The sequence below is a fragment of the Ahaetulla prasina genome, chromosome 2 (genome assembly GCF_028640845.1).
Source record: "Ahaetulla prasina isolate Xishuangbanna chromosome 2, ASM2864084v1, whole genome shotgun sequence".
In the NCBI taxonomy this organism is placed as follows: domain Eukaryota; kingdom Metazoa; phylum Chordata; class Lepidosauria; order Squamata; family Colubridae; genus Ahaetulla; species Ahaetulla prasina.
The window spans coordinates 176,824,848-176,841,825 of NC_080540.1; the positions used below are offsets into that span (position 1 = coordinate 176,824,848).

Here is a 16,978-nt window from a genome sequence, read left to right on the forward strand (position 1 = left end):
AAAATAACTCTTAAAAAAATATGAGAGGTGAGGGATCATCTTACATCTAAAAGATGATAAAGAAGATAATTACAACTTTTTTCTTTTTCAAAAACAAACATTTTCAGAAATAAGGATTTAAAAACTACCTCAGAAATGTGAGAGAAATAGAAATCTTAGATGCAGAGTGGAGAGCAATGATAGCATAGCAATGTTGTACTGAATAGTTTGAAAAAGAAGATCTGGTGCTCAGCACCTAATTTGGTTTCCTGCCACAGTTGGTACTGAAATAATCTACATTAGCTCCACCCCTCCTCCATTTGATACCTCCAGATGTGCTGGGATTAAAACTTCCTCAGTTTGTAACACAGCTGAGTTTTGTTGAATCTATGGAAACAACGCGAATGGATCCTTCATTACTCACCAGCCTCCCCTGAATAACCTTTTTCAGGTTCTGGTTCAGGCCCTTTGCCAAAATCATTCTGTGCTTGCACTTTGATCTCATAAGGTGAGAAGACAGGAGTATCTGTCACCAGTACAGGAGGTTCTTCAATTTCCACCTCATCCCATTGGCCTTCATTCTCAAGCCGCCACTGTACGCGATACTTCATCATTGGGGCATTCCACTCCTTGGGAGGCAAGGGCTGAAAAATAAGCAGGAGGAAGAGAAGAACTTACAATCAACAGCAACCTTGGATGAGAGGCAAGCTTCATTTAATGGGAACACTTTGCCAGAGCGCTTTCCAATAATCTTTTCAAGGCTTTTTGATGCCAGCCATGAGATCACTTTCACTCCTGCATAACAATAGCAAATCAAAGCTGTACATTGGCCTCAAACAGAGGAAGGTACTGTAATCTGGTGACCTACTAATTAATTTGGATTTTTACTCTTAGCAGCTCCAGCCAGCATAGCAGAAGAATTGTGAGAAAACACCCTACAAAGAGAAAACAGAAGCTTTTCAACATCTCTTACAATTCTAGAACTTTAGGTCCCCTAAAGAAGACAAAAGGTGAAAGATTTGTGACAGACTAAATCGTAGGCTTTTTGCACCACAGAGTGCATGGATTCTATCTTAAAAAGCAGCAGTGACTATCAACCCTGCTTTTATTACCCTTAAAAAGATATTAGAAAAATCAATGGGGGGATAAAACTATCGATGCCTATTAGTCACAATATTTTCAGAATCAGCGGGAGTAGGCCTCTTGACAATAATTGCTCAGGAACACAAAGAGAAGGTTTCTATCCTGCTCTTGTCCTGTCCATGGCCTTTCTGGGGAATTTGAAACATTATGAAGTTAATCCTAGTATAAAATGTGAAGGATTAGCAGGTGATTATTTCTTTTTTTTTTAATAAAAAAGTTTTATTTTTATATTCATATCCAATAACATATTTAATGTACAGTCATATATAATTAGTCGGGCTTGCCCAATCACCACCCCCTCCTTTTAACTCTCTTCCCTCTTCTACCTTTTTCTACTTTCCACACCTTCCTCCCCTTATCTACATCCTCTCCTCCCTCCACCCTCCACCTTCCTTCTCCCTCTTCTACCCCTCTTTCTTCCTCTTCTCCTCTTTCCTACCTCCTACTCTCTTCTCCTTTCTCCCTCCCCACCATTCTGAAATGGTAGCTGGGCAGACCCGACCTTACATTAATTATATTTATACATCGTCAATAATCCCTGTACATTAACCATCATTCCATTTTCTACCCTCATCCCCCCTTAATTCCCCTCCCCCTTACCCCCCCAAGACTTCCCAGAACAAAATGCGGGGTATCAAAACTAACAATCATAATCCAAAATAAATATTAAATTATAATCTCTAGTCACTCCACACATCATCACACTCTCAATTCCCTCTCCTTCAAAATATATCTAATACAAAACAATTCCTTAATTTACTCATATGCTATTTGATATTTTTTTATCTGATACTTATTTTGAATATAATCAATCCACATTTTCCATTCTAAAATATATTTTTCTTGTGTATAGTCTTTCAAATAAGCAGAAATTTTTGCCATTTCTGCCAGATTTGATACTTTAAGTGTCCATTCTTCAATTGTAGGTAGTTCTTCTTTCTTCCAATATTGAGCAATCAAAAGTCTTGCGGCTGTTATTAAGTTCAAAATCAGTTTAGTTTCTATAGCTGTACAATCCATAATTATTCCTAGTAAAAAGAACTGCAGAGTAAACTTAATCTTCTTTTTCAAAATATTCTGCATAATCCACCATACTTTAATCCAAAAAGCTTTAACTTTTTTACAAGTCCACCATATATGGTAATAAGTGGCATCTTCACAATCACATCTCTAACATTTAGCCTGTACATTAGGATACATACAAGACAACTTTTTGGGGTCTAAGTGCCATCTATAAAATATCTTATAAAAATTTTCTCTCATATTTTGCGCTTGTGTAAATTAAACATTCCTCACCCAAATTCTTTCCCAAGTTTCCAACATTATTGGTTGCTGAAAATTTTGTGCCCACTTAATCATACAATCCTTAACCAATTCAGTCTCTAAGTCTATTTCTACTAATACATTATACAACCTCTTAATATGCTGTTGACCTTGATCTCTCATTTGTTTTAACAAATTATCCTCAGTTTGCTTAATATCTATTTTTTGATCTAATTTCCATCTCACTTGTAATTGTCCATATTGAAACCATGTATAATTTTTTCCTTCTTCCCCCATCTTTTCTCTGGATTTTAATTGTAATTCCCCCTTTTCCATACAAAGAAGTTCTTTATAAGTAACTACCTCCATCTTTTGATATATATTTATATTTTCTATCATGTGTCTCGGGATTGCCCATATTGGTATCTTTCCATCTAATTTATATTGATATTTCCTCCACACCCTCAAAATTGCATTTCTAATTATATTACTTTTAAATATCTTGTCAGCTTTCTTGTCATATAATAAATAAGCATGCCACCCGTATAACAAACCATAACCTTCTATATTCAAAACTCTTTCCTCAGTTAAATTAATCCAATCAGTAATTAATGATAAGACAACTGCTTCATAATACAATTTTAGATTAGGCATTTTAAGACACACACCCCTTTCCCTTGTGTCCTGCATTATTTTTAACTTTATTCTTGGTTTTTTTGCCCATCCATACAAAATTATTAACCCCCTTTTGCCATTCCTGTAATTTGGTATCATTCTTAAGTACCGGTATCATTTGAAACAAAAATAGAAACCTGGGCAAAACATTCATTTTTATAGCTGCTATTCTTCCCAGCAAAGATAATTGTAACTTCTTCCAATTCTCCATTTCTTTCCATACCTTCTGCCACAATACTTCATAATTATTTTTGTATTATTTCAATTTGAAGCTGTAATGTATATTCCTAAATATTTAACCTTTTTAACTATTTCAAAACCCGTAGATCTTTCTAACTCTTCTTTTTGTTGTATATTCATATTTTTAGTTATCATCTTTGTCTTTTGTGATTCACCTTAAATCCAGATACTTTATCATACTGAACAATTATTTCTTTTAAACCAATAGCTGAATATATTGGTTGAGATACAGTACCAACCAAGTCATCTGCAAAGGCTCTTAATCTATAATCTTGATGTTTAATTCTAATTCCCTTTATTCGATCTGAACCACGTATTTTATTCAAAAGAATTTCTAAAGTTAAAATAAAAAGTAATGGAGACAAGGGGCATCCCTGTCTTGTCCCTTTCCCAATTTTAAAAGTTTCTGTTAAACCACCATTTACTATTATTTGTGCTGTTTGCTTCTGATATATTGCTTTAATTGCATGGATAAAATAATCCCCAAATTGCATTTTTTCTATTACTTTAAACAAAAACTGCCAATCCAATCTATCAAAAGCTTTTTCAGCATCCAGAAAAAAGAGTGCCACTGAAACTTGGTTGTTTCGTTCCAAATAATCAAGTAAATTTACAATTTGCCTCACATTATATCTCATCTGCCTACCCTTAATAGAATAGAATAGAATTTTATTGGCCAAGTGTGATTGGACACACAAGGAATTTGTTTTGGTGCATATGCTCTCAGTGTACATAAAAGAAAGAAAAGATACGTTCATCAAGGTACAACATTTACAACACAATTGATGATCAATAATAAATCCTGATTGATCATTATGAATTATTTGATTCATCACTGGCATTAATCTATTAGCAAGTATCTTGGCAAATATCTTATAATCAGGATTTAAAAGCGATATTGGCCTATAATTCTCTGCTTTAATACCATCTCGATCTTCATTCGGTATTAACAAAATAAAAACTGTCCTCCATGAAGGGGGAACATCCCCTCCCATTTGAATTTTATTAAATAGCTCTTTAAGTGGTTCAACCATCTCATTTTGTAAATTTTTATAATTTAATTTGAAGCTGTAATGTATATTCCTAAATATTTAACCTTTTTAACTATTTCAAAACCCGTAGATCTTTCTAACTCTTCTTTTTGTTGTATATTCATATTTTTAGTTATCATCTTTGTCTTTTGTGATTCACCTTAAATCCAGATACTTTATCATACTGAACAATTATTTCTTTTAAACCAATAGCTGAATATATTGGTTGAGATACAGTACCAACCAAGTCATCTGCAAAGGCTCTTAATCTATAATCTTGATGTTTAATTCTAATTCCCTTTATTCGATCTGAACCACGTATTTTATTCAAAAGAATTTCTAAAGTTAAAATAAAAAGTAATGGAGACAAGGGGCATCCCTGTCTTGTCCCTTTCCCAATTTTAAAAGTTTCTGTTAAACCACCATTTACTATTATTTGTGCTGTTTGCTTCTGATATATTGCTTTAATTGCATGGATAAAATAATCCCCAAATTGCATTTTTTCTATTACTTTAAACAAAAACTGCCAATCCAATCTATCAAAAGCTTTTTCAGCATCCAGAAAAAAGAGTGCCACTGAAACTTGGTTGTTTCGTTCCAAATAATCAAGTAAATTTACAATTTGCCTCACATTATATCTCATCTGCCTACCCTTAATAGAATAGAATAGAATTTTATTGGCCAAGTGTGATTGGACACACAAGGAATTTGTTTTGGTGCATATGCTCTCAGTGTACATAAAAGAAAGAAAAGATACGTTCATCAAGGTACAACATTTACAACACAATTGATGATCAATAATAAATCCTGATTGATCATTATGAATTATTTGATTCATCACTGGCATTAATCTATTAGCAAGTATCTTGGCAAATATCTTATAATCAGGATTTAAAAGCGATATTGGCCTATAATTCTCTGCTTTAATACCATCTCGATCTTCATTCGGTATTAACAAAATAAAAACTGTCCTCCATGAAGGGGGAACATCCCCTCCCATTTGAATTTTATTAAATAGCTCTTTAAGTGGTTCAACCATCTCATTTTGTAAATTTTTATAATAGACAGCTGTTAAACCATCTGTACCTGGTGCTTTACCGACTAAGCTGCTTAATTGCTAACATAATTTCCTCTGAAGTAATTAATTGATTCAATTCTTCCCTTTGATTTTCTGTAAGCTCACAAATATCTTGTTGTAAATATCTTTCTATCTCTGTATCATCAATCATATCCCTAGTATATAACTTTGTATAATACTCTAAAAACGCTTTTTTAATCAAATTCTTTTGATACACTTCTTTACCCCTATATTCTATTTTATCAATCGTTCGTGATTTCTGTTTTTTCCTTATTAAATAAGCAAGCCATATTCCTGGCTTGTTAGCATTATTAAATGTATTATGTTTTACATATTGTAAGTTAATTGCTACTTGATCTGCCATCAACATGTTAAACTGACCTCTTAATATATTTATTGATTCTTTTATTTTACTATTTCCTGGGCTATTTATCAATAACTGTTATTTCTTTTTAATTTCCTCTTCCAATTCCTTTTTCTTTTTCTGCCATCTATTTCTATATTTAATATTCATTTGTATAAGAGTTCCTCTCATGTAAGCTTTACTAGTGTCCCAAACCATCTCTATAGATGTCTCTGTTTTCATATTCATAATAAAAAATTCTTTCATTTGCTTTTTACATTCATTTACATTTTGTTCATATTTAAACAAATTCTTATTCAGCCTCCATAATCTCCTAGCCTCCTTTTCCCAATCAAATTCAATCCAAACTGGACTATGATCAGATAAAGTTCTTGAACAAATCTTCATCTTCTTCACTCTAGAATACAAATCATTAGAAATCAAAATAAAATCAATTCTCAAAAACGATTGATGCCTATCAGAAAAGAAGGTAAAACCCCTCTCTTCTGTATTATGTTCTCTCCAAATATCTCTTAATTCCAAGTCCTCCATCATTTCGAAAAAAGCCTTTGGTAATTTCATCTGGCTAGAAATCTTCCTTAAACTTTTTTTGTCTTTTCGAGTATCCAACACACCATTCCAATCACCCATTAATATATATGATTTATAATCCCAAAATACTAATCTTTTATGTAAAAACTTGAAAACAATTTTCTTGTTGTTGATTCAGAGCATAAACTCCTATTAATAATGTCTTCTTTCCCTCCAACAAAAGTTCAATAGCAATATATCTTCCTTGATTATCCACCTCAATTAATTTTGCTGATATATCCTTCTTTATATATATAACTAGACCATTCTTTTTTTCCAAAGTGGAGGCAACAAAATGAACTCCCAGTTTTGAATTTATCAAATATTTCTGATCTAAAGATCTAATATGTGTTTCTTGTAAACAGATAATGTCATTTTTAAATTGTTTCAGATAATGAAATACTTTCCTTCTCTTCTGTGGTGAATTCAAACCGTTAACATTCCAAGATAATAGTTTAGTTGCCATTATCAGCAAAAGGAAACTTTTGAAACACCAGCCGCAGATTACATTTTTCTTTAGGCCTTGCTCCTCCCACTGTTTCCGTTGTAATAGTTTCCAGTTGCCAATTGTTGTTGTGCAACTACAACATCTTGTTCCTTGCGTTTAGCAGCAGCTCTTGTCAGCCTTTGTTCCTTTGGATCTGAACCCGTCATAGGTATTTCCAACACTTGCAATAAATCTTCTTCCATCACAATCTGTTCTTGTACCTGCTTCACTTCTCTTTCCTTCACTTCACCCTCCCTTCTTCTAGCTTCCAATGGGGGAAGACTTCCAGCTTTTAATGCCTCAACATAAAATTCTCTTGCTTTTCCAACTGTATTGAGACGATGTGCTTTCCCTGCATAATATACTATTATACCAATTGGAATATCCCATCTATATTCAATCTGACATTTTTTAAGTTCATTCACCAGGATGGCAAATTCCTTCCTAGCCCTTAACATTTTTGGTGGAATTTCCTTTAATATTAAGATATCTTGACCAGCAACCTGAACCTTCTCCCCCTTATATGAAGCTTGCAGAATCTGATTTCTCACTGTTCTGGTTGTAAAGTAAATAACAACATCCCTTGGCAACCTTTTTTGCCTTGCTATCCAAGAGTTTACAAGATATATTTTGTCAATTTGATAATCCACATCTGCTGGACGGGCTGCTAATATCTCAGCAAATGCTTCAGAAAAAATTTCCTTTAAATTCTCTTGTTTATTTTCCTTTAGACCACGGATTCTTAAAGCAAATTCCATATTCCTATATTGTATCAAAACTATTTCATCATCTGTTTTTTCCATTTTACTTTGAAATTCATCCATTTTATTTTCTAATTTTGAATTAAATTGATTGATTTCTTCAACTTCCTCTTCTAATAAAATCACGTTTGTTGCCAAACTTTGTACTGCAATCACAAATTCTTCCTTAACTTTTTTATTTCCCACTTGAATTTCTAACATCTGCTCTTTCATTTCAGACATCTCATCAGTTATTACTTTAACTTTTTCTTGTATAAAATCCTTCAAATTATCCTGTAACGCCTCCAAATTCAATGTTTTAGTATCTTCTGTATGGGCTGGAGAGGTGCCAGCTGAAGAAATTCCAGAGCTCTTTGTTACAGTTGTCTTTAATTGTTTGGCTGCCATTTTCTATAAAGTTTTTTTTTCCAACTTAATATTCACTTTAAATCTTCTTAACCTCCTGAAAACACAGTCTTTTATAACAATATTTAAAAATCTCCCATAGATTCTATCAGCAGGCAGCAAGGAATAAAAGTAAAAAACAGCATGCAATTTCTACCAGCAGCAGACGGCGAGCAGTAAAAGTTCTGTCACTTTTGCTTTCCACTCGTTAACTTGTTAACAACTCGCCACCATTTTCTTGCTATTTTCAAGCTTGATACAAAGTAACGGAGAATTGGATTAGCTACTTGCGTGAAGTTCTCCCACTTTCGTTCTGTCCGGTATAATCCTTTAATGTCCAAAATAGATCTCGGAGTTTGGTCATGGTGATTGAATCCGCCAAGGCAGAAAAATCCTCGGATCTGGAGCGCTTCGGGTTACTGGAGGGAACTTAATCCTTCAAACCCCTTTTTTCTCAGGGGTTTTAGGGAAGTTCTACCTCTACCCTGCAGCTCACCTCCTCTTCTTCTCCCGAAGAGGGAGTTTTCCGAACCGCTGGATGGCAGATGTACACTGTCCTAGCGATTCCACATAATCCAGAGGTTGGCGATCGTAACGATCACCGCCATCACCTACGGTGCCAAACCGGAAGTCAGCAGGTGATTATTTCTTTGGGCAGCTTCTTTTTAAAAAGTAAATCAGGCAGGGATAATGTTTACACATAATGTCAAGGCTTTTAAATTATAGTGATCTTGTATATACCTAAGAAAGCTATAATGAATGGGCTCACGCATCTTGCTTAGTTTAAGTGAACCTCATTATACCTTAGGATGCAATATGAGCACAACCATTCTCTTGACAGTAGCAGCTTTCAATTAAAAGGAAAAATGGGCCATGACTTCATGGAAAGCAAGATAAGAAATATCTGCTCAGAAGGATATGGAGTTCTTATGACTGATGCACTCATGCGATTGCATTCAGAATTTGCAATCTGCGGGTCAACAGGCGCATACCAATAGATACTGCAGTTTTGCACAGCTGTGCAGTTATAACACTGAGAAACATAAACCGACTCCATGTTGGAACTGGGTTCATGGAGACAGCCTGCCATCACAGGCAGAATAGAGGCAGTGGTGAAATTCAAAATTTTTTACTACCAGTTTTGTGGTTGTGGCTTGGTGGGCATGGTATGGCTTAGTGGGTGTGGCAGGGGAAGGATACTGCAAAATCTCCATTCCCACCCCATTCCAGGGGAAGGATACTGCAAAATCCCCATTCCCTCCCCACTCCTGGGGGAAAGATATTGCAAAATTTCCATTCCCACCCCACTCCAGGGGGAAGGATATTGCAAAATCTCCATTCCCACTCCACTCTGGGACCAGCCGGAGGTGGTATTTGCCAGTTCTCCAAACTACTCAAAAATTCTACTACCGGTTCTCCAGAACCTGTTAGAACCTGCTGAATTTCACCCCTGAATAGAGGATATAAATTCAAAATTTAGCTGTGCAAGAAGATAGTATAACCTGTTACAGGGACATATTTAACTGAAACAGATGATGAATTTAGACCCTTTGCCTTTTAAGCAAAAAGAAACACTTGAAAAATCACTGAAATATTGCAATTTTTTATAGCAAACTTAGAAATAAAAGTCCATCTTAAGGGCACAGGTTTTTCTAAGAATTAGCAATGTGACCTTCTAGTTGAATGTCTGCATAGGAGAATCCATGCTGTCAAATGGAGGCCTTGGAGGTTGGTATAATATATCCTGCTGCTGTCTCCTTGAAAAATAAGTTTTCTCAAATAAGCAGAGAATATCCCAGTGAGAGACTCAACCTTCAGTTGCCTCTGTCACTATGGCGTTATTAAAATGCATAGTGGTAGTAGCTGGAGAAGGCAAGAATAAATCTTAGTAATGTGAAGGATTAGAGCAAACACCTATAAAAGTGATTTAATCAGTATCAAATAGCATATGAGTGATTGTAGGAATTGCATTGTATTAGTGTATATGTTTAAATGGAAAAGGGGAGTTAAGGTTGCAAAGGGGAGAGGAGAAGTTATGGGTGATGGTTTATTGTCGTATTTTAGCTTATGATTGTTAGATGTAATACCCTGTACTTTGCTCTGGGAAGTCTCGGGGTGGGGGGGAAGAGTCGAGGGGAGGAAGGAGGGAGGGGTGGAGGGTGGAGGAGGTGGGGGAATAATTGTTGAAAAAACTTTTTTTTTTTGGTAAAATTTTTCAATTAAAAAAAAGTGATTTAATCCAGTTATGAACCATCTGCCAATTTCCGATCATGAATAGAACTTCAGACACTGCTTGTTAGTGGATGCAAACAGATGTAGGCTGAGCAAAAGAAGAGAAGATGCAACGCTTCAGATTAAGGCATCCATTTGTGGAATGATTATATCCAGCTTAACATGGCTGGCTGGTTTTCAATATTAACAGTGCAATGTCTCACTGAAAGCATCCATTTCAGAGATTAGTAGTTAAGCAAAGCAAATCTGCTAAGGAACCACATATGTAACTGAAGAAATGGAAGATGTTTTGAAAAGTAATTTTGGGAACCTAGTAGTTCGAACATGGAAGTTTAGGGAGAAGGACATTTAGCATTTCAATTCAATTAAATTAAAATATCATTTATATTATATATGGTAGGTTTTCCATTAGCAAGATATGGGTTGAATGAAGGAAGGATTTAGTCAAGCCATTTCATAGGTAATGTAGGCAGTACCTAGAGTATAGTTGGCGCATTGATTGAAAGCTAAAAATGATAACTATTTCACAAAAGGGGTATTTTTCTCTTGTAGAGAGAATGTAGAATGTAGGTCTCTGACTTCTGGGCCAGAGATTATAATGAAAGGTCACTAGTTTGTGATGAGCCTGCATCAAAATTGAAGGTATTAGAACTTTGAGGCAGACCACTGGGTTAACTCAATCCCAGAATTCAGGAGCAGATCCATGGAATGTAGAAGAAAAGTAATAAAAGGAAGGATTCTTTTTTAATATATGAATTAGCTGTGAGTCAAAAATCAAAGAAATGACAAGTTTAGACCTTTTTTCCTTTCATTTCCTTTAGGCTAAAGAAAAAAACTGAAGAATATTACACTTTTAATAGCAAAGATGGAAATAAAAGTCCATCGTAATATTACCAGAATATTACACCAAAGAAATGTGGGTGTAGAAGACAAATCTGTAGCCTTTGGGCATTGTTCCTGATTGAAAATACCTTTTCCAAGCAAGATTTTCATTCACAGTGCCTTCATTAACAAGTCATTGTTGAGTTGAGGTTAGAGTTTATAGGGATTTTAGCAATTGAATTGTCATTTCTACAAAACTAATTTATTACCTGACTTAAAATAGCTTAGGAAGGGTTCAGAATATAACAATATAACAAAAAATATGTGGGTATTTCAGATATGCAGGAAGCAGAGGCCTGGCTAACAGGTCCTATTTATTTCATATTTCCTCTGTCTTGGTGATAGGAAAGTCAGCTTCCGATATTTATAGTATAAAGAGGTAGGTATCGCTCACAGTAAGCAAGATAACTGAGCTCATCCCATCCAAATTCCCAGGAAAGAGGATAGTATTTTAAAAATACACTCTTTGTAGCTCAAATTAGAAGTTCTGAACATCCCAAAGTAGTGTCCATCTTAGTAATATGATCTTCAATGGGAGTAAATAAAAAAACCATGAGTCTGAAGAATCCCGTTACAGCAAGGGGGTTCCTGTCCCTCAGCAACAGGTCAGTCTGTTGTATTTATTTTTTGATTTTCCATCTTGTTATGACCTCTTCTTATGCCTACTGCCTACTGTCCACTCTTGATTTTTGTTGCAACAGCCAGAATCATAGCACTAGAAAGTTGTCAAATTGGAAGTCACAAAAGGGCTATGGAGTAGAATATGCTACTTTTTCTGCCCCGACATTATGGCCAGGGGTGAAATTCAGAAGGTTCTGACAGGTTCTGGAGAACCGGTAGTGGAAATTTTGAGTAGTTCGAAGAACTGGCAAATACCATCTCTGGCTGGCCCCAGAGGGGGAAGGGAATGGAGATTTTGCAATATCCTTCCCCCAGGAGTGGGGTGGAAATGGAGATTTCCACACTCACCAAGCCATGCCCACCAAGCCACACCACACTGACCAAGCCACGCCCACAGAACTGGTAGTAAAAAAAATTGAATTCCACCACTGCTCATGGCTATCACAACAGATAGCAGCAAAAGAGCAACATCTGAAAAAATGGTGCATGGGGTGGAAGGGGATGAGCTGCCAAAGATTTTCATGCTTGTTGTTTTTAAACCATACTTTCATTGTCTGTACATTGAATCCATCTATTAGGGATGTATATCTGGTGAGAACATGAAAAAGGCCTTCTTGGTGGTGGGCCCTTCTGTACCAAGAGGTACAGTTGACTCCCACCCTGTTGTCTTTCCAAAAAGTCCTAAAAAAGTTTTGTCAGTGGGCCTGGGGACCATGAATGGAGATGGAGCCAATCAAGAAGCTGATTTGATAGTGTTGTTCATGTCATGGGGAGTGGAATGTGGGATTTTTTATGGGTTTTCATTATATGTTGCATTCTTTTAAATTTTGTAAGCCACCCGGAATCACCTTTGTGTAAGTTGGGCCGCTACATAAATTTGTTTAATAAATCAATAAACAGGACAGGATGGCAGTCTGCCACTTCCTTTTAGTGGGTAACTACCCAAGTGGCCATCCAAACAAGAGATGCATTACTTTCCCATCTCTTGATACAACATGAGGTAAACAGCAATGGCCAAATCTGGAAGGAAGACACTGCTCAAGAAAAGATTGAGAAAATCATGCATTGGAAACACCACATGTCTCCAAAGCACCAGAAGGTGGAGGTACAAAGACAGACAAGATGGGGGCAAGAAAAAAAGCAAACATCTTATAATAAGGTATGTTGCAAATTTTCCTCAGTGGTCATCTTTTTGTGCTTTCAGCTAATGCCTAAAGCAAAGTTAAAGTTTGCCTGTTAACAGTTCTCAAATGCAAATTATCACTTATAAGCAAGGCTTACTTTTTGTCTTCTCCTTAGGAACAATCAAGCAAACAAAACCTTTTTAAAAGCGATAAACCAGTATTATGCTCTTAATTCTACTGGGGAAATGCTGAAAATCTTAGGATTTTTTTTCAATTAAATTCTTCTGTTCATTTCACCTTCTCTAAATAAGAGCATGAGATGCCTAATACTTCTTGATTATAAAGTTAATTTTATTATCCCAATTTTACTCTGAGTCAAAGCGCTTCTGGGAATCCTGTTGGCGTCAACAAGGAAGGGGATTTCCATAACCAGCTCCCCCTTTTTCATGAAGAGAAAGGCATTTCTAATTCAGGAGACAAAAAGCGACTGGCATCTTCGAAATGTGGTGGGATTTTACATGGCATATTCCTCTGGGCGCTACAAATGAACCATGTGGAGCAACCAGTGCCAGGCCAGCTGTAGCAGGAATAGCAGCTGAATTTGGTAGAAACCTCTCTGAATTGAAGCATCTGGCATCAGTTCCCTCCTGGGAATTCAGCCAAAATAACCCATCATTATGACAAGCGTGACAATTCAGGGACAGTTCTGGAAGAGAAGCACACGGGTATTCTGCCACCTATTTCTGCTGGAACGCAAACAACATAGCAAACCCAAACAGAGTTAAGTGACTAAAATGGACAGTTGGGGTGCGGGGGCATACACAGCTTCAACACAAACACGACTTCCAGACCTTGCAACACACACATTTTCTGTCACTCCCACACACATGACCAGCTAAAGAAAGGAAGATTCACCATGAAGTAGCTCACATGATTTTTAACGGCACAGGAAGCCAGCAAAGTAATAGCAATTTAACATATTTACACATAAGCAATTTATCTATATTGCTGTAAACTGCCTTAAGTGCTTACAGATGCCTAACGGCAAAGTACATGTTTAATAATAAATAAATAAACCACAAAATAGAATGTGGGTGTGATAAACATATAGCATCAAGAGCTTGATGATCCAGAACGATCTTTGCTTCCCATTTAAATTATTAAATGAATTAGGTAGAAACAAATCACACTTTCTCAGGAGGAAATGCCACAATCAAGAAGATGTTATTAAAAATTCCTTTTGCATACTCATCCACTTGATCTCTGGGGGCAGGATATAAACAAAGACAGCTGAAGTTTCTCATAAAGTGTGGTCGTGTTTATATAACTGTATAAACTGAGAAGTTTCAAGTTCAGATATGACAGGAATGGAGATATACTTCCATCCCAAAGATCCATCAGGGCATAACTGTTTTCAGACCATTGCAAAATTCGGGTAGAATAGAATAGAATAGAATTTTTTATTGGCCAAGTGTGATTGGATACACAAGGAATTTGTCTTGGTGCGTATGCTCTCAGTGTACATAAAGAAAAGATACCTTCATCAAGGTACAACATTTACAACACAAATGATGGTCAATATATCAATATAAATCATAAGGATTACCAGCAACAAAGTAGTTGAACAGGATGCATGCAGCATGCAGCTGGATTTGGAAAATGCTGATTGCCTTGAAGGCAGCTGTGGTGCCTTCCCCCTGAAGAGACCATCCTTCAGTCCTACCATATGGGACAGTTTCAGTCCAATCTGCTCTGAGGATAAAATAAAGAGGCTTGCAAAAGCCAAATGTAGATCTCTAATCATGTACGTAATCCACTGGAGAAGGCAATGGCAACCCACTCCAGTATCTTTGCCTTGAAAACCCCATGAACAGTACAAAAAGATAAAAATATATGATGCTGGAAGATGAGCCCCTCAGGTCGGAAGGTGTCCAATATGCTACTGGGGAAGAGCGGAGGGCTAGTACTAGTAGCGCCAGAAAGAATGAAGCGACTGGGCCAAAGCCAAAAGGACGCTCAGCTGTGGATGTATCTGGTGGTGAAAGGAAAGTCTGATGCTGTAAAGATTTTTTCTCCATAGGAACCTGGAATGTAAGATCCGTGAATCAAGGCAAGCTGGATATGGTCAAACAAGAGATGACAAGACTGAACATTGACAATCAGCGAATTAAAGTGAACAGAAATGGGCGAATTTAATTCAGATGACCATCAGGTATGCTACTGTAGGCAAGAATCCCTCAGAAGAAATAGAGTAGCCTTCATAATCAATAAAAGAGTAGGAAAAGCAATACTGGGATACAATCCCCAAAATGACAGAATGATCTCAATTCAAATCCAAGGCAAACCATTCAATATCACAGTACTTCAAGTCTATGCCCCAACCACTGGTGCTGAAGAAGATGAAATTGACCGGTTCTATGAAGCCCGACAGCACCTGATAGAACTAACACCAAAAAATGATGTCCTTATCATCATGGGAGATTAGAATGCTAAAGTAGGAAGCCAAAAGATAACCGGAATAACAGGCAAGTACGGCCTTGGAGTACAAAATGAAGCAGGGCAGACTGATAGAATTCTGTCAAGATAATATAATGGTCATAGCAAACACTCTTTTCCAACAACCTAAGAGACAACTCTACACATGGACATCACCAGATGGTCAACACAGAAATCAGATTGACTATGTGCTCTGCAGCCAAAGATGGAGAAGCTCTATACAGTCAGTAAAAACAAGACCAGGAGCTGACTGTGGCTCAGATCATGAGTTTCTTCTTGCAAAATTTAGGCTTAAACTAAAGAAAATAGGGAAAAGCACCAGGCCAATCGGTATGAACTAAATCATATCCCTGATGAATATACAGTAGAGGTGACAAATAGATTTAAGGAATTAGATCTGATAGACATAGATCTGATGAACTATGGACGGAGGTTCACAACATTGTACAAGAGGTAGCAACTAAAACCATTCCAAAGAAAAAGAAATACAAGAAAGCAAAATGGCTGTCTGAGGAAGCTCTGCAAATAGCTGAGGAAAGAAGGGAAGCGAAAGGCAAGGGAGAAAGATAAAGATACACCCAGTTGAATGCAGAATTCCAGAGAATAGCTAGAAGAGATAAGAATGCATTCTTAAATGAACAGTGCAAAGAAATAGAAGAAAACAATAGAATAGGGAGGACCAGAGATCTATTCAAAAAAATTGGAGATATGAAGGGAACGTTTTATGCAAAGATGGGCATGATAAAGGACCAAAATGGCAGGGACCTAACAGAGGCAGAAGAGATTAAGAAGAGGTGGCAAAATTACACAGAAGAACTATACAAGAATGAGCTTAACATCCCTGATAACCACAATGGGGTAGTCACTGACCTTGAGCCAGACATCCTAAAATGTGAAGTCAAATGGGCCTTAGGAAATCTGAGCAACAACAAAGCTAGTGGAGGAGACAGTATTCCAGCTGAGCTATTCAAAATCTTAAAAGACGATGCAGTAAAAATGCTACACCCAATTTGCCAGCAAATTTGGAAAACTCAACAATGGCCACAGGATTGGAAAAGATCAGTTTACATTCCAATTCCAAAGAAAGGCAATGCCAAAGAATGTTCAAACTATCCCACCATTGCACTCATTTCACATGCTAGTAAGGTTATGCTTAAAATCCTACAAGCTAGGCTCCAGCAGTATGTGAATCGAGAACTACCAGAAGTACAGGCAGGATTTCGTAGAGGCAGAGGAACTAGAGATCAAATTGCCAACATATGCTGGATCATGGAGAAAGCTAGGGAGTTCCAGAAATCTACTTCTGCTTCATTGACTATGCTAAAGCCTTTGATTGTGTGGATCACAACAAATTGTGGCAAAGAGATGGGAGTACCAGACCATCTTATTTGTCTCTTGAGAAACCTGTATGTAGGTCAAGAAGCAATAGTGAGAACTGGACACAGAACCACTGATTGGTTCAAAATTGGGAAAGGAGTCTGGCAAGGCTGTATACTATCACCCTGACTATTTAACTTATATGCAGAGCACATCATGAGAAAGGCAGGGCTAGATGAATCAAAAATTGGAATTAAGATTGCCGGAAGAAATATCAACAACCTCAGATATGCAGATGATACCACTCTAATGGCAGAAAGCGAAGAGGAAC

At 36.6% G+C, this 16,978-nt stretch overlaps 1 protein-coding gene across 4 annotated transcripts in view; it reads right to left on the reverse strand.

Moving 5' to 3' along the window:
- The window catches only part of L1CAM (L1 cell adhesion molecule), a 112,408-nt gene that overhangs the window by 32,317 nt on the left and 63,113 nt on the right, over window positions 1-16,978 (reverse strand). For all 4 annotated transcript variants that reach the window (XM_058166762.1, XM_058166761.1, XM_058166759.1 and 1 more), the window contains one exon: window positions 404-623. In XM_058166762.1, coding sequence (XP_058022745.1) covers window positions 404-623 — 220 coding nt within the window. The remainder of the gene's footprint in view (window positions 1-403; window positions 624-16,978) is intronic.